Here is a 27321-nt window from a genome sequence, read left to right on the forward strand (position 1 = left end):
AAAGATCAAGTCAACATGTAATGCCCAAATACAGTCGTCCTCTTCATCACTCCGATGGATCAGGCCCATGTTATTTTTTCCCTTGTCTTGTAGATCAGAATGCTGTCAACAAGACTTTGCCTGTGTACTCTCCACTGACAGCGAAACGCTTGCCCCTATTTTTATACATCCTATTTTATAATGGGTGTGTTGTCTAAATTTAAATCATCACATTGAGGGGAGAGACAAATAGGAAAATCCCAAGTTTTTACCAGAATGTTTTTTTAATGGTTATGCTGTGTGGTGTCTTGCAGGATTTGTTTTTGTCCCAGGTTGTATTTTGTATTTCCAGACCCTCTCTTCCTTGCATGCTGCTTGGTTGTAGGGCTGCTGAGATTCCACTGGACGTTGACAAGGAAAAAGCAATACCGGAGGCTTCCTCGCAGCAGAGTCCCCACTTACTGTACTGGGCATTAACTTATGTCCAGCACATTAGACTTAAAAGCACAAAGCCATTAAGTGTAGCGCTCCCTTCCCAGGAGGGCAGCAGATGGAGGGAGAATGGGGGAGGGCAGGAGAAAGGAGTGTGATAGAGGGACTTTATCTGATGTATTTGGGAGCCAGGAAACTCGCTATTTACCACGTTTACAATTTCTCTGGTGTAAGGAATTGAATGTAGTGACTGGGAGCATCAGGGTCAGCACATTACTCCTAAATGTTTAGCTATTTTATCAGTTTATGGGAAGGAAAAGGCGCTAGGCCAGTGTATCTTCCCTCGTGCTCCTTTCATACAGGGAGCACAAAGAAAAAAGTCATTACTTTTTAATTACTCTAGGCTTCTTTGTTTCTTAAAGCGCGTTCACTTTTGGCCAGCAGTGAGAATTACCCAAGGGTTATTTTCTTTCCCATTAACAGTGGGACTGTAGTTTTGGGGAAAAATCATTGTTTAGAATTAAAATTTCATGTGATCCAGCATATTTAATAAATAGGAGCCTTGTCCTGTACTTGTTAAATGCAGTGATTAGTGACACTCTTACTGATTCCACTGGGACAGGACCAGTCACTTAGAGATGCCAGATTAAGTGGCTTCCTCAGTTTTATCAACCATGATTCTTTCAGGGACTCCCTTTCTCTGGTTGTTAACAATGTATGTACAAGATTAAGACAATTAACAGATATTAAAGAAGAGGGAAATTTCATCTTTGTGGCTTATTTATTTTGCACATTTCATGTCAGCCAGACATTAACATTTCCCTGCTGGTAGAAAGGAGAAAATATATTAAAACTATATAAATACATAATTATACATTGAAATATATATATACTATATATAGAACTTGGATGTAATAATTTAAATTACTTGAAATTTATAAAAATAATTTAAATTACTTTTAAATAAATTGTTTTCATTTTGATTATATTTGTTTTGACATTAGTTTGATGTTTTCCATCACCTTTTGTTTTTAAACAACGATCTTTGCCACTTTGAAAGGAAGGCAGGTTTATAAGAAGAACAAGTTTTATTCTGTCATTATTATACTGTACCTTGAAAGTTTCCACTTAGCACGCTGCCTTTGGGCTACTGAGGGAACTTATGAGTCGCTGCAACTTCTTAGATCTTTTGGAGGTTATTTTAACTTTTTGCACAAAATTCTTAATTTTTCTGGTAGAAACATTGACTGTATAATGAGGCTGCACAGATCTAATACTGTAATATGTGCTGCTCTGAGAGTGCTGCTGTGTTAATGGAAGGATCACACATACTGTTCCTCTCAGAACCTGATACATCATCTTGGCAACAGAATGAAGACCTTTAACTCTTGGAGTTTTCATCATTTGTTGTTAGTTGTCCATTACCATAAATTTTATGCCTTCAAGAAAACAAGTCATTTTTTAAATGCATGTAAGTAGAATAGAGCCTTAATGTTCTCTGAGCCAGAGGAGAAAGGAAATCCTGGCATTGGTTTCAAGGAATTTAAATGGTCTGTGTTTGGGGGTTTTTGTTTTGTTTTCAGGCTCATTCATTTTAGATGTTATTAATACAGAGCATATTTTCCTGAAAAGAGTCTTTGCATTCAGTCAAGGTTGTCAAGAGGAATATTAATTTAAGATGAAAATTAACTTTGGGTCTCCTGTCTTCATCGATAGTCTGTTGGTTCCATCATTTAATACTGTGATGTGCGAGAGTCACTGTTTTCAGTCAGTATTTCTCTGGGAAGGTTTTTAAACTACATTCTACAGAATGGGAAAGACCTTTTATGAATCACTTTATTCAGTGCTATAGAGTTAGAAGTTGTAAACTGAAACACGTAGAGTCAGGAAGTTGGTAGATGTTTTTTCTTTAATTAGTTAGTTCAAATTAAATGGGGACCTATAAAATATTTGATACAAGAAGTGGCAATTTTCTGGCTATCTAGTTATAAAGAGGCAATACAATTTCTTTAGGGTCCAGACACTTGTCCAATAAATGTGAGAGGAATGTATGGGAGGTGACTAATACAGAATAAATGGAAGATGAAAAAGGGATAAATGATCTCAAGTGCCCAGAAATCACCAGAGATAAGGTGTTGGCCTGAAGTATAGTTCATAACACACCTTGCACCTGCAGCTGTATTTCACTTGTTAAGATCCTACCATCTGCATGTCTGTTTAAAGGCAATCTCGCTCTAGCATGCAGCGTAGCAGGAATACACAGCACATCATAGCTGCACCAATAGTATCGGAGTCTGTCTTTCGGGTTTGTATGCGTTTTATTATTTCCCTAACAAAAGCTGGTTTAGATTTTGAGCTTGCAGGCTTGTGCCTTGTAGTTGTTCACCAGGGAATCGGGCAATGCTGACCAAGAGGCTGCACGTTAACGTACCGAGGCAAGGTCATCTGAACCTTTCAGTGCTGTGCCCAGAACCCAGCGCTTAAAAGGCACTTTTTTTCCCTTTTTTTTTCCCCATTCTTTACAATTTTTTCTTCTTTTGGGCTTAGTGTGCTTGCGAGCAGTGTCAGACAGTGTGCTGGGAACAAATTCTCTTTCTCCACGTGTGCACGCAGAGCTATTGTAGTTACTGCCAGAGCTTCCCTCATAAGTTCCCACAAATGACTCTCGTCTCTTACCTGTGGGGACTTCACGTGGAAGCGGGAGGGTCGATTAGTCTCTGCCACCATTCAAACCGCAGTTTCTTTAGAGAACACCAGTTGCCGTAGTGGTCTTTGTTGCATTAACGTCTTTATAGCAACTAAAGCGGAGGCCTTTGTGGTTTTTTTAAGGCACTAAACAGCTGTCAAGGGGTAGAATTTCTGTTTATTTAGGGACAGATTAGACAATGAGCTCTAAATGAAATATCGGGTGTCCTGCTATCTGCCCGGAGTCATCTAATCTTAAACAATATACTGTGTGTTCATAGGGCATGAACAGTGCTGGCAAGTATTTTCAAAGAATTTATGGATCTTTTTCATCTCTATTTTCCAAGCAGAAAAAGGCAGAGAACTAAGTTAAAATGTTGACTCGCTAGTGGTGTAACTTAAGTATATATGATATATCAGCTACAGCATATGGCTGCTGGGGTTGCCATCCCCAACGCTGTTGTTTTTGCACCCTCCTGAAGGCTGTTGTCCTGCAGAGGGGCAGTTGAATGGCGCATGAAAATGTTCCTGAACTGCTGTAGTTTGCACGTCAATGTATTAATCTAAATTAAAATCTACTCCAGTTTACTTGAATACTTTTGACTTGAGACAGGTGATAGTCAAGAACCGTGTTATGTAGGTGGCTATATCTGGGGAGAAGTATTTCTTCCCAGAAAGGTTTAACAGGCTGCCCAGGTAAGTGGTGGAGTCACCATTTCTGGAGGGGTTTAAAAGATGTTCAGATGAGATTCTTAGGGACATGGTTTAGTGCCAGAGATAGGTTATGGTTGGACCTGATGATCTTGAGGGTCTCTTCCAACCAAGATAATTCTACGATTCTAAATGTTTATCTGACTTTTGTGGTCATTTTTGGTCCAGTACTCTGGAAGGCTTGTGTTACTGTATGTGTGACTACAGATGGATCCACCTGTGTTCTTTGAGCATGACGGAGCTGAGGTCTGTTCTCTGTGGACATCATCTGTTTCACCCATTGTCCATTTGCAGCAGTCGTACGACAGGATCTCCAAGCTGTAGCAGGCGTTGTGGCGACTGCATTAGCTGCAACATGAGATTTCAGTGATGTTGGTTCAGTGGTTCTTGCGGATCTCATAACTGAAACGGCTTTTAAAAACAAGTGGGTATGGTATTAAAGCAGTGACTATGTAGGGCGTAGGAAAAAAAACATTCTGATGGTGTTACTGATGCTCCTGCCCGTGTTTTTGAAATAAAGTCTTCTGCTCTGTTACACAGCTACACTTCTTTTTCCTCTGAGGAGCCTCGGACATGTCTTCTGCAATGTGCGATACAGCTGCCAGGTCACTTAATCAAGTTACGAGTTCAACTGTACAAATTAAAGAGAAACCTTATTCATTAACACCCATGTATCTTTTGGTAATGAGTAAAGGTGGTATGGGTAATTACAAAAAACACACTTGAAGGTAAATTGAGACATTTTAGTAGGTTTTTTCCTCCACTGTGAGAAGCTGACTTTGCAATGGCATGGGCGGACACCAGCCCACATATGCAATTTAAGTAGGTCTGGATTCTGCATTATAAGTATGACTGGATGCAAGGGAGAAAACCAGCACATTCTCTCAGGATGCTGTTAGGGCCAAGCAGAATCTCATTAGGGACAACTTCAAAGATCAGTTCCCCAAGTCCATAAAAACAAGTGTAAATTATCTTCTGTGAGCCTGCTGTTAGCAGTTGCACTGTTACATTATGCATGATTCCAGACTGCACGTGGTATGAACAAACTGCGCTATGTTAGTGTGTTTCATTTTTATGCAAAACCTGGCAACTTTGCTATTTATTGGTGGTGTTTTAGTTAATACACTGTTTGACTTAAAATTTCCTACTAGCTGTTCGTAGTGACACAAGGTAAGAAAAGGACTTCTGAGGTTCTACCGTGCTTGTGTTTTTACAGAGGAACAGCATATACACAGCTCCCTGCATTGACAGCTTTACTTGCTTTCTCATTCTTTTGCTCCCTGCACTTAATAAGAAGGTCTCTGATTCTGACTCTCCTGGAGTGAATCTTGAAGGAGCTTTCTGTGATGCTGCTCTGCTGCACTTGACCTAAATGTTTATGAAAATGCTAAGAGGGTAGAACTTGTGCTTTCTGTGAGCTACTTACCCCATCACATACATATATATGTAAGGCCTGTTTGTAATTGTGACTGGGGAAATGTTTTGAAATAGCCAAGTGCACGGAAGTTTCATCACAAGTTTCAGTGGCATCAGGATTTTTGAGTGTCTCTTCATTATCCTTGCAGAAGGGGTAAGATGCTGTGGAATATTTTCCAAAACTGACCTATATTGCTAAAAAGGGCAAATTGTCTTTTTAATTTTTTTTTTCCCTGGTGGTATTTCTGCCTTTTTTATTTGGCTTAATCACTGGTGTAGCCAAGAAAAGAAAACATTTGCTTGTCCACCTAGTCAAGGTTGACCGCAGCCTTCAGGAGTGATGTTGAACTCCAGAACGGGTCAGCAATCTGATTTGCACTGTGGTTTCACAAAGAGCTGCAACCCTTCAAACATCCACTGTGGTTTGAGAACTGGTTTAAGCCACTGCTTGTTAAGTTCATCATGACAATGAGTGTGTGAAGCTGTGGTTTTATGAGGGCTTTTATGCCCTGTTTTTTTTGGTTTATTTTTTTTTTGTGGAGGGGTGGTGTACTGCTAGTTCAAATAGGCCTTACTCCTTTGCTCTGCTGTTCTGCTCTCCCACATGTATCTGTGTTGTGTGTGTGACATATTGGGAATTCAGAATAAACCCTTGGAGTGAGAGGGAGAGAAACTGTAGCCCAGTTCAGTTCTCCAGGCTTTCTGACCATCTGTCCCTGCAGACAGTTGTACTGGCACAACTGGGGAGACGGGAACCAGCGGTGAGAGGGCCCGGGAGCAGCAGAGGTTGGCGCTGATGCTGAAAGTGAGGTTATCAAGCTGTGTACCTGCACTGATTAGTAATGGCCTTGTGTCTAATGTATGGCTGACTCTGAAGTTTGTTTGGAGAAGTACTTCACAACACAGACATGAAATTGTTGGTTTATGTGTCTCGTGGTGTTGAATGGTTTAGAGTTCAGTGTTCAGGTGAACTGCAAAGGTAGAATGAACCCACATGGGACTTAACAAGACTTAAACCCAAACAAACAAGACTTAAACAATTTCCCACCATTGTTCAAAGCTGCAAGAATAATCTGAGAGAATTTCTACATCCCAGAGGGCCTGAGTGCATCTGTGGCCATCAGTGGGGGTTTGACTTTCTGCAGGGTCAGAGTACTGCTTTAGATCCTGGAGGGTGCTGAGCCACGGACTGTCCTGATCTCTGGACCTTCCCTGGTGTGCTGGTTTGGCTGAAAATGAGTTAATTTTCCTCATGCAGTTAGAAACCTTTGTTTTTCATAGTTAGCATGGTCATTATTTGGACTTAGTTTGAGAACAAGAGACAACACCCCAGCACAGAGTTAATGTTTTTAATTGCTCTGGTCTGAGAGCCAAGGATATTCTGAGCTCTACCCACAGGTGTGAGGCATCAAGGAAGGGGGTCAGGGATGGGGCAGAGCTTGACTGACATCCAAACTGATCAATAAGAGTGTTCCATCCCATTAGTGTCATGCTTCATATTTAAGGAGAGTCAGGATCTTCCAGTCTCTCACTTCTTGCTTTATTCGCTCTTTTTGTTGGAGTTGGAGGAGTTCTGTTCGGGACGTTTAGTTCAGCTTTTTGCCATCTTGCAGAGGCCTCTGAGCCTTTCTGCCTTTTTAAATCCTTTTTTCTCTCTCTGGGATCAGCTGTTCAGGACCAGGTGCTGCTTTCTGGGACTGGCTGCTCAGTGTGGATATATATATAAGTATATATATATATGTGTATATATATGTATATATGTATATATATGTATATATATATGTATATGTATATATGTATATATATACACATATATATATATGTGGATATATATATATGTATATTTACTAGTAGTGTATTAGTAATCTGTTATTTTATTAAACTGTGTTTAACTCAGTCCAAATGCCTCCCTTCCCTTTTGATTCTGTCCCCTATTTGAGGGGTGGGGCGGGGGTGAGCGAGTGGCTATTGTGGTTGTATTGCCAGCTCGGGTTAAGCCACGACGCCTGGTCCTGAGGCCCCTGGGAGCCACAGACAGCCCGTGTGGTCCCGCTCCATCTGCGCTCACAGGCCAGGACGGATGAAGGATGCTCTTTGCCACGTGGAGCTTTGGACAAGATGTTCTGCCCTTGAAACCCCTTAATCCTCATTCAGAGCTCCTACCTGTGGCTCCCCTGGAAGAAAGGGCAGTTAGGCTGAACACAGGCCAAGTCTATTTTAGTGAAGTTTGCTAGTGTAGTTTTAATGTTAATCATGTTAACAGATCCACCTAATGAGGACACAGATTATGCTGGTAAAAAAGCTTATACTCTTTGACAGCACGCAGCCAGATGGAGAACAACTATGGAAGATAAAGTCTTGCTCCTTCCTGGGTTTGGCTTTTTTGTTTTGTTTCATACATACCAGGTCTATTACTGTTATAAAAACATGGCAAAACTAATTTTCTCTAACTGACATCACTTTCTGGTGCAGAGTTGTCTGAATTTTAATGAAATTTTAAAATGTTAAGTTCTTTACTCTGGAAAACTCCCAGCCACTTCAGCTGCCTTCTTAAATCTAATGAGCCAAAAAGCCGCCTTTAATTTTTTTTACTGTGTTTAAAAAATGAAGGAATCAAAAAATCTGCATGGCATATATTTGTTTCTACATGTGTGTATGTATATACATACGTATAGAGTTGGTGCTTACCTGTTGCCCAGAGGGTATGTTTACATGCAGTAATATCTTTGCCATTCCCTGGAAGCTTTTGACATTCTTTTGACTTCGATTTCAAAGCCTTTAAAACCCCGACACGGTCTGTTTTCTCGCTAAGGAGTTGCATTTAGTAGTTCAAGACTGCGTTGGGAGGAAGCCTTCGTTTGACATCATTGTTTAGGTCTGGCTCTTTGTCTGACCACAGCGGAGGATGTTTGAAAGGGCGATAAGAAGTGGCAGCGATAGCCGTGCTGCAGGGTTACTGGGAGGGCATGGAGCAGCGTCTGGCCATTGGGCTTGAGGGGTCTGATTCACGGTTGTAATGGGTGATTGAAATGTTCTTCTCGTGGAGTTGGCAGTTAACGTGGCATTCGTGTCAGCGTGTGTCCCTCGGGAAAAAACGAAGTGGTTGTAGGAAAACAAAAAAAAAGAAGCAAAGTCTGTAAAACTGAGCAGAGCATAACTCTGTTTTTCATATACTGCGTGGTCACTTGCTGCTCTTCAAGTGAAGGCGTGAGGCCGTGGAAGGCTACAGTTTTGTATATAAAAATGGAGTAACAAAAAAGCGTGTCTGGTTGGGACTGAGATGCAGGGAAAGAAAGGTGTGAAGAAGGTTGTGGAATATAGTCCCTTAGCACAATAAAGAAGCTCCAGTCAGGGCTCTTGTGATCTTAATATATTAAGTTAATTGCTTTTCCATTTTTCTTTATTAGTTTTGTTTGTTTGCTTTTAATTTGTATGTTTAGGAAGTCTGTTTCCCAGCCAAGCCTAATACTGTCTCTAACAAAAGCAGTCCTGTAGAAGTCAAAACATATGATGCAAGATCAAACTGTGTCTGGAAATAGAGAAAACTCATTAGACCAAGGAGTTTCTCATTTTTCACTCGCACTGGTGAGCTGAATCTGCCTGTGGAGGGGCCGCACGACTGGCAGGACTAGTCCAGATCAGCAGCGGCACTGCAACGAGTGGCAGGGTGGGCACAGGAGAGCAGCTGGGTCTAGGTCTAGGTCTAGGTCTAGGTCTGCACGGCTGTCCTGTGAATATTCCCTTCTAGGTTGTGATGCCTGAATTGGGCGTCTGGACTTGTATTACTGGCTCAAGATGGTTGTTAGCGCAGTTGTGCTGTGAATGGGATTGGGAAGGGGTTTGACTGAAAATACACCTGGAAATGAGGAGTGGTTGGGAGTGGCTGTGACCAGCCAAGTGTTTGTACGCTCCCAGTAGAGGTTCTGGGTTAGTGGGGAGGAAGAAGGCCTTTTCTCCTCTTATTCCTTTTTCCTGATGAGTACCCGTTAAATGGCTCATTGCTTACATTTTACGGTCTGACTTTTAAGGCGGGCTAAGTCTGTGTTGGTGTATTTTACACTCTTAGCCTACAACAGTGGCCTTCATCAGATCTGTGAATGGGATGGATGGTAAAGGCGATTGTCTTCATAGTCTTCCTGATACGAGGTGTGATCTCCAGTGGGTCAGAGCTTGGTGCCACACTCATGAAAGAGAGATTCGCAGGCTGGGAACCATCAGGGAAAATGCAGGAGACAACAGGTCTTCATGGTTAACAGTTTCCCCTGTTTGCTTAGTGGTATGGAAAATCACAGTATACTTTATGCAGTCAGCAGCATTTCCCTGCACTGAGTTCAAAACAGAAACGCTTCTGTACATTGAATTATCCTCAGGGTGCAGCTTTGACATCTTGTTAAACTGCGGGCAGGCCATACTTCATGTCCCAGGGCTGAATTCCCTTGTTACCGTGCCGCAGTTGTCCCTCCACATAGAACACACTTGGACTGGAATTGCGTTTTTGCTGTCGAGTCAGAGACCTTGTTAAATTCCTGGGAGGTTAGATTCCCTTCGGACAGCCGGCTTGTCCCCAGCGAGCACAGCCAGGCCTGGGGCTGCCGTACCAACACCTGGCAGGTCGCCTCGGACCGAGAAATAGTTCAATGGCAAGTCTATAATTCAGACTATTCTCTGGACATGGTTGTTGAGCAAAGGTCAAGGGCAGAGCGACTTACTGGATCGTGTTTGGGGTGTGTGTGTGCACAGAGGGAGAGCAGCTTGTAAGGAAGGGTATCGTGACACGGTGAATGTCATTGATCTACGTGGAAAAGTGATTGTCAGCCGCTTTAATTAGCTGTCTTACAAAAAATATACACCTGTGCTTGTTCAGCTACATTTTATCTGCTGCTATCTTGGTGACACACTAAAGGGGGTGCAGGTATCAAATCATAGCAACAGCAAGGTGCGAAATGGTCTTTGGGGAGATTGTGACGTTTCAGACAAAATGTCATTTGTGTGGGCGAGGTAAGCATAGCTCTTTGGAACTGCATGATTTTCTCTTCATGAGTTAAAGATCATCATTATTTTAAAAAATCTAACATATTACTTGACAAGGAGAGAAGTAGATGTGATCCTTGTTGCTATAGGTAATACCAGTGGAAAAAAAGCAAGTTCTAGAGATTTCTTATGCAAAAGTAGGTGCTACTGGAAAGCCTCTGAGTGTGTTGCCATTTGGTTTCTACAGCCACCTGCAGACAAAGCCATTCCTGAGGACAAGTTTAGAGCAGTTGATTTCCCAGAAGGCAGATTGACCAGAGCCCCTTAATTCTAGAAAATGCCACTTCTGCCCTTTAAAGGGGTGTAGTTAGTCTCAAGTCTTCCCAGTCTGCAGAAGATAAAGGAGCTCCAGGTTTTCTAGGCCAAAGTAAACCAGCAGAGTAGAACTAGATGGAATAATCAATTGCAGAAGAGATTTCTGGAACAGACTGAAGGATCTTGCCAGTTTTACCCTTCAGGGCAGTATTAGTTGTGAAACAGTCTGTAAGCCTGTTCTTGATTGCCAAAAAGTTTGGAGGGAGGAAGGAGGGGAAAGGTTGCAGGAAATTAGTCATTTTAGCCAAAGAGCTGAGAACCTTAACTGCTAATATTGTTTCATGTAGATGACTGTTTGTCGGGGGTTTTGATTGCGGGGTGACAATAAAACCCTGGCAGATGTATTGTTAACCTCCTCCCCCCCCCCTTTCCCCCTTTTGCCTCTCCCTCTCCCCCCTTCCCACTCAGGACAGGCGATCGGGAGGGAAAGAAGGACAGAGAGAAGAGAGGTGGAAAAATTAGAAATGTTTTACTAATGCTACTAATAAGAATGGAGAAAATAATACAAAATATACAAAACCAATCTTGAAAGTCTCAGCAACTGCAGAGCCGGCACCCAAAGTCCTGGACTGGACTCTGCAGCCAACCGGAGCTGGATTCAGTCTGTCACTAGGCCTCAGTTCTCAGGGACGACTAGCAAGGTCGTCTCCTAATGTCGGCCATAAGCAAAAAAGGGAAAAAAGGGACGAAATCCTTGCGATCTCCCACTTTTATATGAAGTATTCACGTGAATGGAATGTTATACACAGTTGGTCAGTTTCTTGGTCACTTGTTTCTTGTCGCCCCTCTTGCAAGATGTCCATTCGTGCTTATCAATAACCTCACATTCCATTGCTAGGTTTACCAAAACATGTGTCTGGTTCTCCAGGAAAATGCAGTTAATATGAAGCTTTAGCTGACAGGCAAATTCACTAAAAGAGAAACTTGTTTTTTAACAAAACCAGGACACTGTTAAAGAATTGAGGTGAACAAACTAGTTTCACTCAGCTCACATTCCTGGATGCGAAATCCTGGAGATTTCAGTGGCAATGCCAGAACGCAGAAATGGAGAGAAAACCTAAAAACAGATGGATCCAGACATAAAGGAATTTGCGGTTCCCCATAGCGTTGCTGAGCTGTTGTGGAATTCTGTCGTACTCTGTACCTGGAAGGTGTCTTTCCATATTCCGTAATGACAGGGAAAAGAACTGGCATTTCATTTGCATGCTGAGAAAAATTACAGTGGATGGGTAGGTGGGTGCGATTTTGCACATATTCTTAGTCAAAGCAAAAATGGTTTTGATTGTTTAAATAAAACCCCACAACCCACCCAAGTTAGTATAGCTGAGGATGAGTGCACCCTGATATTCCATATATTTTGGTTTTGCCATTTGGTCGGTTTTACTGTGAATTTTCAAGTAGCTGAAGCTTTCATTAAGTTTTTATTATTGGAATACATATTAAAAGCTTTAAAGTTTCTTTTCCTTTTATGTACTAAGAGGAATATGAAGATGAAAACCAAGTGTATCCATATAGGGAAAGCGATTCAGTTAGTTGCTGTAGAAAAGGCTGTTGTGCAGCTGGTGCTCTGCAATTCCTCCTGGTGTGGAGACTCGTATCCCGAGGAAAAGTGCTTAAGCTAAATCAGAAAACAGGACTGTGTCTAATAAACAGACTCCTGGGGGAGTCATAGGAAAAGCTATGGTACTTTTAATTCACACAGCCTGGCTTCCTTCAGAGGAACCTCCTCGTATTCTCAGGCTTGAAGAAAACAGAAGATAAATTAAAAAAAAAAAAACCAAAATATTATTTTGCATTTAAAAAAGATGTGGAGTTGTGGGGTTTTTAAAGTGTTGTTTGTTTTTTGCTTGTTTTTAGTTGTTTAGGTTTTGCGTGTGATTTTTTTTTAATTTTAATTTATAGTTCAGGGGAACTGCGGTATGATTAACTTATTAATGATAAGTTTTGTGGAATTAATCTCTGTGCATGACACCTTGTGTACCGCTGACTTCAAATACTGCGTTACTCAGTTTGTGCCTTACCAGCACCCACCACAACAGGGTGAATTTCACCCACCTTGGTTATTCCCGTCTAAATGTAAAATGATGGTTTCTATTTGTTCTGCTGCAGATAGACGTTTCATAATTTTTACATGTCTAATGCATTGGTTGAAGTAATGAAATTCTGTCTTTCATTTTGAAGTGTAATCAGCGAGATTGCATTTGCATCGCTTGTAACTGAATCACGTAAGTGAAATTACATTGCCCACATCTCATTTTGTATCGTAAAATGTTATGCGCTGCAGCTTATTTTCCCCCTTCCCGAAGCTTTTCAGGGCGATATTCTTTCTCTAAATTTCAAAGCTATAAAACATTTGCTTTTTTGGTACTTGGCTTTGCCATTACTTTCTGCAGTGCCCTTCTACATCTGCCACGTGAACCAAATGTTGATGGTGTGCAACATACGGCTTTGGAAAGCAGCTAGTTTTCAAAGCTCTCGAGGTCTTGTGTTCTGTTGCATATTAAGTGATTACTAAGTAGGTTTGTACAATTAGCAACAGCCTCTGAGTTGTATGTGATAATACCTTACGGCTGTTCACGTGTAGAAACTGCATCTTGAGGGGTTTCAGCTTATTTGGCTTTGGAATTGACTTGTAGATAGTACTGAAATCAAAATGATTCTGTTGTTCTTCCCTCTTTTCTCCTGCCTTTGTTACTGGCATAGAAGCGAAAGTAAATGCATTTTTAAATTGAATTTACTAAAAGTATCCCTGAGGTAGATTTCTATCTTGACTATAATTCATTTTTGGATTTATTTGATTTTTGAGGATACGTATTTGGAAATAAATGGTTTAACACAGTAAGAGTAATTGCTAACTGCAGAAGTCAGTAACAATTCTCATAAATATGAATGTCCCAGATATTCCCACTGAGGACTTTTAAGTCATTAATTTTTATGATAGAAGTATAAACAAACCAAAAATGTTCTTAGATAACCTATAACACTGTGGTTGCCCACAAACCCTCTGCCTATTAACTACATTATTGATAAAACCTCTTGGTCGTATAGGCGGCAGTGTTTCTCATAATATTTTCTGAATGTGATGTGTGTCAACTGCCATAGACAAGTTATAGTGATGGTGCAATGAAAGTATTCAGTGCTGGTTTTTATCCGTAAGATTTTTATTCTTATTTTCTATAAGAGGGCATTGGTGCTGAGTTCAGCAGTCTCTATCATGTAAATACTCATTGCTTAGGAGAAAGTGTATGGGAGCACCAAATCATGAGCAAAACTTGAAGAAGAAAATAAAGGGGGAAAGAAAACAAGTCAGAATTAATTGTGCATTTCTAAAGAGTGTCTCCAGCTGAAGCTACATTAATCCAGTGTTCTGCTAGTGCAGATGTGAGATTTTATTCCCCTCCCTGCTGTAGCTTCATCTACCAAACTAGTGTTTGTATCTTGAAATATTGTGGAATGTATACAATTTGACCTGCGGTTTCCTCGTCATAAATTGTTTAATACTGGAGAGAGAGAGAAAAGAGGGAGAAGGCTATCATCTGGCATAATCTTTTTAGCTGGGAATGTATTTGGCACAATCTTATACAAATAAAAGCACCTGCTTTCAGTGTCTACGGTACAGCGCTCCATGGCCCACTCCAGCGCGGTCACCAAGCAATCGCAGCAGGTTGTCCATTGAATCCAGTTTTGTCTGCAGCTGGGTTTTGTGTTAGACATGTGTGTCAGGGAGACGATTTTGGCTGTAATTAAGACAATTGCACTGCAAGGATAAAAGGTGGAAAGATTTTTTGTCCAGTAGATACCCAGAGTCATCTTTAATGTTTCTGTGTCTCCAGCAAAGTTACTGCAAAGGGTTGAGAGTGTGTCTAAGAGCTGAACTTGATTCTGGTAATTTTTTTCCCCTACTTCAAAGTAAAATATGCAAATACATATTTTTATATATATCCAGAGACTGATTCAGATCTTTCACCAGTCTAAATCTAGGACTCAAGTTGAGTTTAAGAAGACTGGTGTCAAAATTTGTGGCAATGGAATTACTAGAGTATAGAATATTAGGCCAGCTGTGTGACTATGTGACATGAAAGGTTATATCATTTCAGTCAACCATTTTAATGTACAGAGCTTTTCAGTAAACTGAGTGCTGGTAGGAGCCTGTATTTTGGTGTTGGTAGAAGCTACTTAATAATCTCACAGAATCACAGAGTGGTTGGGGTTGGAAGGGACCTCTGGAGATCATCCAGTCCAACCCACCTGCTGAAGCAGGTTCACCAGAGCAGATCACACAGGAATGTGTCCAGGAGGGTTTGAATATCTCCAGAGAAGGAGACTCCACAACCTCTCTGGGCAGCCTGGTCCAGGGCTCTGGCACACTCAGAGTACAGAAGTTTCTCCTCATATTCAGATGGAACCTCCTGTGCTTCAGCCTGTGCCTGTTGCCCCATATCCTGTCGTTGGGCACCACTGAAAGGAGTCTGATCCCTCCTCTTGATACCCACCCTTTAAGATATTTATGAACGTTGATGAGATTGCCTCTCAGCCTATTTCTGTTAAAAAAAAAGAATTAACTTTAAAAGGAGAGTTAAATTGCTCTCTACATTTTATTATCTTCCTGCAGAAAGTTTCCTAAACCTTAAGACGGGCTAAAGGCTGAAGCCTTTGACAAGGGCTGATATAATTAATATACATGAGACTGAGTGGCAAATTGTCTTTTAAGACAGCATAGCTATTATGGAGATTTTTATTTAGTAGGAAAATAGTGTTAAGTGTCTGAATTCCGATGGGAACCATTTTACTACCAATATCTTCAAAAAGTTTGTTATACATCCTAACAAAGATGGGGTTTGGTGCTGGTTCAGATCCACAAATGGATTTTGTAGGTAACATACCGTGTCTGCCCATTTACTTCCGTAAAAACAGTATCTGATGCTGCATGGATGCTAGGAAATTTCTTTTTGTTTGAGTTCTATGTTCCGCTCTGTTTGTTCACCAGTCTACTAACACCAGTGACAATTTCATAGGCGTGTTGATGGCACTCGGTGCCCTTAGGAACTTAAAAATGGGAACTGGTGGTGTTTGCCCAGTGTGAATCGTCCTTCCTTTGAACAGGTTTTTTGGACTCAATTCCATCACCCCTGTGGAAGTCAAACCATAAGGCAGAGCAGCAGAGGTATAGGATGAGCAGTCTGGTTAGGAGAGGGCTGACGCTTTGCTTGCATGGAGATTGAATCACCTTCATCCCTGGAGAGCGTGACACGTTCAGGTCAGAAAGCAGAATGATTGAGAAGGCAAAGTGCAGAGTTTCTTACTTGCACTGTAGAGTTAACTTGTGGATTAAAGAACAACACTTCTATTTCCTGAGCTGCAAGTCAGTGAAATTTCAAGTAATTACTATACTTTGGACCAAGTATGTGTTGAGGGGAAGAAAGAAAATCAGAACCAACCTCAGGTGTTTCTCAGCAAACACTCCAGGCTCAATCCTGTAGGTGGTTGAACACTGTTTGTTTCTGAAACATGAAGATACATTTTAGATTTCATTGCAAATTCTGCAAGATAAGCAGTGATCTTCAAAATTTTGTACAACTTCAAGTCCAGTTGCTGTATGACGTATCAGTTGTTTATTGCTGAATTTATCACCTCCAAGAAAAAGTATTGAATTATGCTTATGAATTCTGTACATTTTAGGACACTCCAAATTTCATTCTTAATGCAAATGTGCATAAGAAGTGGAGTATATTATAATATAAAATTATTAACCCTGTGATTATAAATCTTCTCATTAGTTTGCTACATCTGTCCCTCTGATCAGAAGTGTCCTGTTTTCTGAGAAAGATGCCATTTTTGATGTGTCAAGTTAGAGTAAAAATAATTACATTTAATCTGTCCTGGAGATCTGCGTCTATTTGGTTTGGGTTGTTGGTGGTTGATTTGTTTGGGGTTTTTTGGTGTGTTTTTGGTTGGGTTTTTTTTTGTGTGGTTGGGGGGGAGTGTTGTGTGATGTGGTGTGTTTTTTGGTTTTTGTGTTCATTTTTTTTGCATTAGCATTTGAAAAACTGTTTTATTGAAGCAAGAGCTGAAGCTTTCTCTGTGGTTTCCACCCTAGAAATCAGTACCCCCCCTGTTTTCTGACTTGTGAAATTGAAATAATTGGAGGGTTACTACACATCAATTTAGCCTCACTCCTGCTGGAGTCTAAAAATGTGAATTTTTCAAATCTCATTTTCTTATATTCAAGTTGGATCTAAATTCTCTTCTCTTTGGGGTTTTGGATGCCAGATCATATTTTGAGTATATTGAGTGAGTAGGTGTTTGTAGAGCTTGTAGTAGGGAAATGCAAACGTGCCTTTGGTGTGGAGAGCCTATTGACGTACCTTCCTAGTAGGTGCAGTTTCTTCAGCAAATGATTTCTTTTGGGATGGAAGGAAAGTAAAATTTATAGCAGTCCCCCAAGGAAAGAATGTGGGAAAAGTGCTTCTTAATGACTTCTAATTGAAACCATACCAGCACAAAAAATGGTGATTTGCTGTTTTGTTTAAAGCAGAAACTTGTGCCTGGACCTTAGAGTGATGCTGATACTGGTGTTCAGTACTGTTTTCAGTTCTGTTTTGCTTCGCTAACCATTGAAAAACCACTTACACCTGAATTTCAGAAGGTATTTCATTGACTAAGAAGTTTCATCTCCAAAAGGATAATTAATAGGATTTTTCAAAAGTGCCCAAGCAATTCAGTTTCTGAATTCCCATTAATATCAAAGGAGGTTGGGTACTGCAGAAAAAAAGACCAAGTGACTACTTGCCCCCAAAGAACACCATCGAAAATGTGGATTTTACCTCCTTCTGGTTTTATTACTGACCAGAATCTGGGATTAAGAAAGTTCGGACTCTTAATTAGTTGAGGTTTATATTGGGCTGAGAGGATGTATTATTATAAATTCTTTATAAAGGAGGGTTTTTCTTAAGTTTGCTCAGATGACGACAGTGGATAATGTAGGTCTTTTCTGTTTAATCTCATAAATCTCACTGGAAGTAAAACAGCTCCAAAACCTGTAATAAAAAGATCCATCATTTCCCTGCAGCTATAATTGTTGGAAATGTTAGCAGTAAGCTGCTGAATGGCGCATTGAATCCTCCTGTGGGTTTGTAAATGTGATTTTTTGTTTTCATATTGCACCAAGACACAATTAATGCAATTTCTGAAGTAAATATCAGACCTCTGTATTGCAGTTTCCAGAGCTCCCTCCAAGGTTGTGATGGGTGACACATGTACATGGAGGATCCCAGAAGAGGTGTGGCTTTCTAGCTAATTTGGGGTAGTCTATTTGTAGATACGTGTGCTTGCATAAATAAGATCTACCAGTGGGAGTGTTGAAAGCGATTTGCATCCCTTCTAGCCAGAGAAGAAACCAGATGTGTTCTTGGTGTTTGACCATACTGGAAGATGGAGTCAAGTTAACAAAAGCACTAATATGTATGATTTAAACAATTAATGGCTGGCTGCGGCCAACTAAAGCAATGCTATATTTTGACATTCATTGTGTTTATCGAGAGGAAATGAGTATTTGGCTTTGTGTCATTCGGCATGTGTTGTATCACAGAATCAGCTCTGTGCGTGTGTACATTTTTCTGGCTGGAGATGTCTTGGTATCTACACGTTGCGCTGAATTTATGCTGTAAGAAGTTGCAGACAGTCCACCTTTCATTGGAGGGTACAACATGATCAGCTAATCTATCTGTCCCCTTCATCCAAGTTTTTGTAGTTTCCCTTTCAAAATCAGGTGATCAGTTATGACTAAGAGAAGTTATTTATTTGCCAAACCATTTTACAAAATAGTCACTACAGCTTCAAAAATATTTATGAAAGGCCTGTTCTGTTTGGAATTTTAAAATTCAAGTTATGAAGTGATAATAGTTCCACCTAGAGGGGCCACCGTGAGGTCTCTGATACAGAATCACAGAATGTCAGGGATTGGAAGGGACCTCGAAAGCTCATCCAGTCCAATCCCCCTGCCGGAGCAGGAACACCCAGATGAGGTTACACAGGAAGGTGTCCAGGTGGGTTTGAATGTCTCCAGAATAGGAGACTCCACAGCCTCCCTGGGCAGCCTGTTCCAGTGTCTGTCACCCTCACTGAGAAGAAGTTTCTTCTCAAATTTAAGTGGAACCTTTTGTGTTCCAGTTTGTACCCCTTACTCCTTGTCCTATCGTTGGTTGTCACTGAGAAGAGCCTGGCTCCATCCTCCTGACACTCACCCTTTATACATCTGTAAACATTAATGAGGTCACCCCTCAGTCTCCTCTTCTCTAGGCTAAAGAGCCCCAGGTCCCTCAGCCTTTCCTCATAAGGGAGATGTTCCACTCCATCACCTTTGTTGTCCTGCGCTGGACTCTCTCCAGCAGTTCCCTGTCCTTCTGGAACTGAGGGGCCCAGAAATGGACACAATATTCCAGATGTGGAACATTCCAGATAAGAGGCAGGTGTGCCAAAGGAGCCTCTGGAAGGGCTGTCAGAGGTACCGAGGTGGCCCTGTGGACATCGTTTCCCTGTGGTCATGGCTGGGTTTTCCTCTCCTCCCCGATGGCAGGTGTTGGGCCACAGCAGCCATTGCCACCACCATGATGTGCTGTTGCTGGAGCATTTGCTCTGCTGGCTTTCCTTCCAGTCCTACCACCCCCTTGTCTTTTTCCCCAGTTTCATTGCTGCCATGTTGGCTGAGGAAAGTCATGGTGAGTTCTGGTGTCTAGCTTTACCCACGGGTACTAGCATTTCACACAAGAAAATGAAAAAGGTGATTGGCAGCTGGGTGTGATATTCTCCTTCACCTCCTCCACCCTTTTCCTGACACACGCTTTTTAATTTTAATCGGTTTCTATCACTGGGCACCCATGTAGAGTCATTTAGGATTGGGAGCTACAGCTGTGCTTGGGAAACCAGCATCTACCCTGTGTTGAAGGACAACCATGGTGAGGTTACTAGAGATGACGATGCAGGGCCTGTTGTACTCAGGGAGCAAAGCCAGCTGGTAGGAGCACTGGGGAGACACAGCCGTCCATGCTGGGGCCACGTTGATCCCAGTGTGGGTGGCTGAGCCTGCGGCGAAGGAGAGAGCGCTAGGCAAAGCATATGGGACCTGGCGAGTCCTTGGAGAAAAGCCAAGGTCTTGGTCACCATCCCAACAATCTTATAGCCTCCCATAGTGTAATTCGCCTTTTTTTCTGGATTCTTGTCATGCAAGAGCCTTGGTCTTGACTGTGTGCTGTTGGGTGTAGTGTATGATGGCCCTTTAGGGGTGTTTTGTTGTGGTGAACAAGGATACTTGCTCTGTCACAGCTGGGCTGCATCTGTGGGAAAGCTGTCCCCACACCTGCATCCTGCAGCTGGGGCACCTGGGCAAGGGGAGATGTTGGGTGTGGAGATGAGTGCTGTCACAGCCATAACTGTAAGAAATAAAAGTGCTTCGGTAGAGGAAGAAAGAGAGTGCCTGGATCTTCCAAGACACCTTACAAGTTTGGAGAACCGCATCCAGAGCCGCTGTGGGAGGTGCAGTTGCAGAGCAACACAGGCACGGAAACTTGGGCCCTGGTAGCTCTGGAAGAACAAGGCAGCTCAAAATATTTGGAGTAAGTTCTAATGAGGAATAGGAGCACCGTGTTCACTCTGCACTTGATACTGGAGTTTTATTTTTATTCTGATAGTGTATGAAGTCTTTAGTATCGTCTCATATCAGCCTGCTCAACTAAACTAAATGACTCTACATTTTAAAACTTATGTTGACGTTATGAGGTGAAGATTTTAAATTCAGATGTTAAATTTTTGTTTCAAAACGTAGAGACACAGTTTGATTTTGATATAGTCCCTCTGGTCTGTGGCATTGATTCTAAAATTACAAATTTGGCCCAATATTCCTGAGATATTTGAGATATTTTTTTTTTTAATAAGAACAACTACACATCTTTTATTTTCATTCAATTTCTTCAATATCTGCAGGGCATACAGATGCATTTCATGCTTTTATCTTCAACTGAGCACCCCGTTTATATATTTTGACAAAAATAATCAAGCCACAGGTCTCACATGATCACCCAATTCCAGGACTTGGGACTGGCTCTAAGTGGATTAAAAAGTATCACAGTATAACAAAGCTGTGAGATTTGGCTATAGTAACAAATACTTGAAGTACCATAGCAAGGAGTTTTCACAGAAATTCCCGTTATTCTTTTCTCTTGAACTACCCATGCCTGAGGGAACATGTGTAGAGGTATGAATTCTATGAGGGGGGGAAAAAATATAGAAAATACATTGCTTTTGTTTTCCGGTTTCAACAAAATTGTCTTTTGTTGTCTTAGCTGAGTAGAGGGGACTCAGAAATAAGCCTTTAAAAGTGTTATTGAAGAAAAAGTTTGTCTATTAATCCTAAAATAAATACACCAAGCTAACTGGCTCTTTGAAAAAGTATTTGGTTTACAAATTTTGAAAAAAGGAGTAGCAGGAAGAGTGAAGATTTTGCAAGAGGAAGCTAGACTGTAAATAAATACAACTATGACTATTCATAGCAAGTGTGAGTAGGTGTTTTTGTAAAAGCTAATAATATAGATATGTTTTTAATTTAGAATAGTTACTAGATAGCATGTCTCCAAATGACTTGCAAAACAGTAGAGTACGTGCAACAACACATACAGATTTTGTGTGGTACAGAGACTTGAAGTCTGTGCTTAAGTCAGTTGTCGTGAATGCTAATTTAAATGTCATAAAAAGCAAACCCACAAATTCAGTCACAGATACAACCCAATAGGGAAATTATTAGGAGACGAAAGGACAGCATACAACGTGACAGAAAGCTGGGAAGGACATGGGCCCATATGCCATGGGTCTGTTCAAGTTCCCCTGTAGCAGAGCCAACAGAACCAGCTTATAAAGGAGTGGACTGTAAGTATTAACAGTTGGAGCTGTAGGGTTTGGAGGGGGTTGGAGGGATTTTTAGCATCTGTAAATGTTTTGTCAGGCATAGGTGCTGCATTCGTCCGAGTGATTTATTTGACTTTAGGAACTGGAAATTCTTCCTGGCTCAATGCTTAAGATTTTTATTCCGTCTTCATGGATGAATTGGTTTCTTGGGAATTGTCCTATAAGGGGGGATTTGGGGTCTGCATATCTCAAAACCCAGGAGAGCCGGGAAGTGCAGAGGCTGTGTGTTCAGCTCTGGAAGCACAGGCGTTCCTGGGGACCGGCTGACCCAGCCAGAGCCCTGAATTTTCAGCATTTGCACTCACCCGTGCAGAATTATCCTTTGGAATCAAAACTTGTTTTCTTTCAGAAAAATGGCACTTGTGTCTTTTCTAAATTTTCTTTGAAAACAAAATCCCGGTGTAATTCTGCCTGCAGCAGAGTCTCTTGGAGGACTGCACTGCCCTTTCTGTCTCAGAGGTACTCGGGAACACTACTGATTTATAAGACATCACTATGAGTAACTAGCATAAGTTTGGGCCAAAATACACAGCTAACCTCTCTGTTCATGGTGTGATATCCAAAATCAAGGCCTCCATGCACCCGAAAGGCCCCACATTTTCCTCCTCTGCGGGTTGCTGAATTCAGCCCTCCTACCTCGCTGTCAGAATCCCTTCCATAACTTCTGCATTGCCGATTGTTGTTTATTTAATCTCAGCTTTTAAAATGTAAAGCCATGACGAAATTCGTGGTCTGATTAGTGAGAGCTGAGCAAGGCAAATCAGAGCCTGGTTTATGTTGTTGTTTGATTCGGCTGCAGCAACGTGTGAGGAACTGTGAATGTGAGATTTGTACTTGAGGGACTCTAAATGAGAACAACTGGTGGTAAGGGCAGTTTAGTAAAGCCAAGTAATAATCTCATAAACAAGGTCCTTATAGAAGTGTATCGAGATAACTTTGTCCCTTCTGATTCCTAAACCCTTGTCATAACTGCATTAAATGTGACAGATCTTACATTATTGTCATGGTGTTGGAAAGCAGTCATCGCTCAGCTGCCTGACAGGATTTCATTCTGGATCTTACATAAACTTTTGAAAAAACACCTCAGTGCCTTATTTTCTAAGGTGCAAGATATCTTAGGAGAGATAAGTGCCTGCTAACAGCTCTCTGGAAAGGAAGTTAGATGCCCCAAATCATTTATTAACTAAATTGTCTTGACGCTTGGCTATTTTGTTAGATTGTTTTCCATTTCCTCATTACTATATTAATCCTAATGTATGAACGCTTAAATTACTCTGGAATAACATTTATTGCATCTTTGCATGAGTATGCTTTTCCAAATGCAGCGATCACATAATCCGTGAAGTGTTTCAGTCTGCCAGCTCAAGAATAGCGTATTGGTGTTGATGGGGAGTGTCAAAGTGGATGCGCTGGGTTCGGAGCACATGGTGCAGAATACATTGAATTTCTTAGGTCTGGGCTCTGATTCAGCAGACACCGGTGGTGGGCAGGGTTGGAATAATTTCACCGAAACCTGCGAAAGGGTCGCGCTTCACCTCCCGCGGCAGCTGATCTCGCAGGGTCAGAGGCCAATCCTCTCGTGATGTAGTGAAAAGGAAAAAGCTTGGATTGCTGTTTGCCATACTGTAGCTGTGGATGAAAAGAAAACTTAAGCCTTTAGGACTGGCGATAGCAGCACTTTTATTAAGTTTCTGTCGAAGGCCTATTTTGAGTAAGATAAATTGATGGGCTGAACACAATAACCTTCAGTATCTCACTTTCAAATACTTAGTAGGCGAGCGCTACTGAATAAGTGAAGAAATTAAGCTAAGATGTAGGAAAAGGGTTACTTGGCAACATCATAGTGTTTGTAAAGAGGAGAAAGGAGGGTCAGGAACTTAATGAATTTTTATTATAGACTTTTCTGTAAGTAAGTTATTGCGTGAATAGAAAAATCCTAAAGCAGATTTTGGTGTCACACTTTTGATAGGGATTGCCCAAAGCAAAATAGGGTTTGTTTGGAGACAAACTGCAGAGAATATCCAAAGTGTAGCTGCTGTGTGTGAAAATTGGACTCCCCAGAGGCAGGTAGTGCTGGCCACAGCTCATGCAGAGACCATCTGAACAAGGGATGTGGTACCAGTGTAAGCTGGTGTTCATTTTTTGTGTTGTCTAGAGAGGAAATGTTAATTTGGAAACGCCAGCGTTTCCTGTGTGACATATTCCTAAGAAGTTTCAATTTCTCTTCCGTAACTGGGAGGAAGGCACAAAATACAAAAGCACTGTGGCCTAACATTACAGTTCTGCCCGTTGTGCCAGTGTGATTTGAATGGTTAAGTGAGTTTTCCTCTGTAATAATAGCCTTCTTACTTTCTTACCCTTGCAGAGAAGGAAAATCCATTGATCCTGCTGGCATGCAGGTTTTTGCAGTGGTAGTAGTAACCAGTTTTATGGCTCAACTAATAGTACCTGGTGCTTTTGGTAGAATAGGAGGTGCAATACCAAACCCAAAAATGTTATCTGCCAAAATGTCCCTTCCCATCCTGTCCAGTCTACAGTAAAATCTGGTTTTAAAGTAAAGACCATATTGAGGTAAACATCATCTTGTAGGGCCTGAATTTTGCAAACTGATTCAGTGGACCATGGCAAACAGATGTGGTACATCTATGGTAAATACAGTTTGATTGGAAATACTTCATTATGGTACCGAGGAAAATGTTGTCTAACAAATAATATATCTCCCCCTTGCCCTTGTGCTCAAACTTTAGCTGTTAGTAAATATTCTACCCAATCTAAAAGACTCAGTAAAATCTTGCTCTAAGAGTGTTCATGTGGATATATTTCCATTGCAGACCAGTACATATCCATATAGAGTGTGATTTCTGGAACCACTATAAATTCCCCAGTGCAGGGAGCTGAATTGCGCTCTGAAGGATGCTTTTCGCCTCTCTTACCTGTGTAGGCAGCTGGATTTAAGACACTGTTAGAAGTTTACACACAGTTCAGTGTATAGTAAATACTAATTTAGTTTACTAAAAATAGTAAATACAGTTCAGTAAATGAAGAACTTTAAAAGTGTATTTTCTTAGGATTTTTGCTTTATTTTATATTACTGCTCTTAAATCCTTATAGTTGTAAGGAGATGTGTGAAAAACAGGTTAATAGTGATTTGTGCTAGTTACTTGGTTTTCTTTTAATTCAGTATGGAGGGTAAAACTAATAAAACCTAATTTTCTTCTTACTTTCAGACACTGATTTGTGAATGTCTGCTGTTGTGCAAGTTTTTCCCATTAAGTCTTAGAACAGCATAATTTTGGGTGCTTTAAAATACTTAGAGCTTGGTTTCACTGCTCTGATGATTTGAGGTGTGAGGGGACCATTATTCTGACATAACTCCTACACACGTGAAGTTTTCTAGCTGAAGCGAAGATCTCACTGTGATCAAAGTGGCACCTCAGTGGAATGGGCTGAAGTTTTGTGGAGTTGGGATGGGATTTTCCGTAGTGTTAATCCAGATGCTGTGCTGTTAAAATGCCGAGCAGATCAAATTATGGTAAGTCTGCAGAGAAATAATTCCCGTTACAGAGTAGGCAATTGATTGCCTTCTGTGTTTTAAGCTGTTCTGTGGCAAATTAGATGTTCTAACCACTGAGTATGCGTAAAGCGCTTATCTTTTCTTTGTTCTGCTTAAATTAAAAAACCAGAACATCTCAAAACCAAACTTTGTGTGTAGTTGATACGATCAAACTAACAAATGTAGCTTGCAAGCAACCAGTTGAACTACATTTTTAACATAATTGTCTATAGAAAAAAATGTTTTATCTGTAGTTGCTAAGTGCTCTACCACATCAACTCCTGACTTGACAGATTTTTGGGAAGATGATCTCAGGATTTTGTATGAGAGGAAGAAGTTGTTGTTAGGCTCAGTTTTGCAATTTCCAGGCTTCATCAAAGTGCTCTTGAATGCACCTGATTGTGTGTAGACAAATGTTCCTGCTGGGATCTGTAGGTGTGTCTGTGCCCTTGAATAAAATAGATGCTAAGCTGCTCAGCCCAAGTGAGAGCGTGTTGCTGGCTCACCTGCGAGACCTGTTATTGTACCGTGTACCTGTTCATGTAAAAGCAGATGATGGAAAAAAATACATCTGAATTCAAAGTCTCTCAATTCTGTTCTTACTGATGTTTAAGTTAATTTTGATGTAATAAACTGGCCATATCTTGTGTATTTTTTTTTTACTCTTCCTTCCTTACCAGGTAAGTATTTAAGAAGCACTGTGGTCCCTTCTGGATTTTTGTCAGTGTTGCATTAGAGTCGTTTCTTTCAGCATGGTGTGTGCAAATGTGCATGTGTGTGTGCGTGCATGCGTACGTAGAGATGGATCTGTGTTGATATCTGAAATAATAGACGTGAGGGTTTTAACCTTGTAACTGTTACAAGATCTTTATGTGTCTGCTTTAGGGTCGACCCTATCCCATATGACACTCCAAAACCAGCGGGCCACACGCGATTTGTCTGCGTCTCAGACACACACTCCAGAACAGATGGCATCCAGATGCCTTATGGGGACATCCTTCTCCACACGGGCGATTTCACCGAACTGGGACTGCCCTCAGAGGTTAAGAAGTTTAATGACTGGTTAGGTAAGGAATTACTGCGTTTTGGTGACCCCAATTAACCTCTCCTGTCCAAGTGTCAGTCACTGCCTCCTAATTCAATTAGAGCACTTGAAAATCCCCCCCCTACCCTTGCTTCACTTGTCCTCATGCGATGTGCTGTTTCTAGCCTCAGTATGATTCTGTTAATTAAGACAAATGTAGAGACATTGCTGTATTTCCGTGTTATCTTGGGTGAATAGACCCCGTCATTTCACAGCATGGACTGTGTAGCCTTCTGTGTGCACTGGGGGGTGGTGGCACCTCATATGAACACACACAGTCTCCTGTTTGTTGGTGCTGAGGGCTTTTATGTCCACAGCCAAAAGTATCACTCAAATATTTTGGGTTTACCATAATTGAAAGCAGAGCTGAAAGCTACAACATATTTGGAAACGATGAAAGTCCTTCTTCCTGCAGTACAGGATGGCAAAATCAATACTGTTTGGAAGAGGATAATTTTTTGGGGGTGGTATTCACGTGATTTGAATTAGAGTACTGGCAGTTTAACTTTGAGTGCAGGCACTCAACGCCTGTTTGGTAGAACGCCTTCTGTATTCTGCTGTATTTGATAGCAGTGCCTTGATAGCGTGTTGCTACAGTTGAGGGCAATGAAATTGCAAGAGCAGAAAACCAAAATGAAGGAGGGGAACTTGTGTAGGATGCTCCTGATATAAATGCCACTGGTAGGCTGGCTGTGTACTGCCAGGTCACCACTTGCACTAGAAGTGTTCAGAGACGAGGGCGACTCGTGCAGGTGATCTTCGAGAAACGTTAGAATGAATTTACAGCGTTATTTAAAAGCCTTTGAAAGCAAGCACTGCTCTCTCCTGCCTGCTGTATGATGGCCACATCTTTACATGCCTTTAATAGCATCATTTTATTCCATTGGAGTTCCTTGGCTGACCCTTCAGGAGATAAGTGAAGAACATTTGGGTTTACAAAAGGACTTTTTCAATAGAAGAACTTCCAAATTATGTGCCTTTTCACCTTTCTTTGCATTTTCTCCATACTGTTGTTTTATCTTCCGTCTGACCCCCTCTGATTTCCATAGCCCGCTTCTAAAGATTGTTTTTCCTTTTTATTGCTGTGCATGTGGGATACTGCCATATTACTGTAATTTAGTTATATTGTTCTTATTTCTAGAAAGCTGTACTAGATTTT

The 27321-nt window shown here is 41.2% G+C and overlaps 1 protein-coding gene across 6 annotated transcripts in view; it reads left to right on the forward strand.

Moving 5' to 3' along the window:
* The window catches only part of MPPED2 (metallophosphoesterase domain containing 2), a 117384-nt gene that overhangs the window by 21374 nt on the left and 68689 nt on the right, over positions 1–27321 (forward strand). For all 6 annotated transcript variants that reach the window (XM_065065437.1, XM_021279898.2, XM_065065441.1 and 3 more), the window contains one exon: positions 25964–26145. In XM_065065437.1, coding sequence (XP_064921509.1) covers positions 25964–26145 — 182 coding nt within the window. The remainder of the gene's footprint in view (positions 1–25963; positions 26146–27321) is intronic.

The sequence above is a fragment of the Columba livia genome, chromosome 5, assembly GCF_036013475.1.
Source record: "Columba livia isolate bColLiv1 breed racing homer chromosome 5, bColLiv1.pat.W.v2, whole genome shotgun sequence".
Lineage (NCBI taxonomy): Eukaryota > Metazoa > Chordata > Aves > Columbiformes > Columbidae > Columba > Columba livia.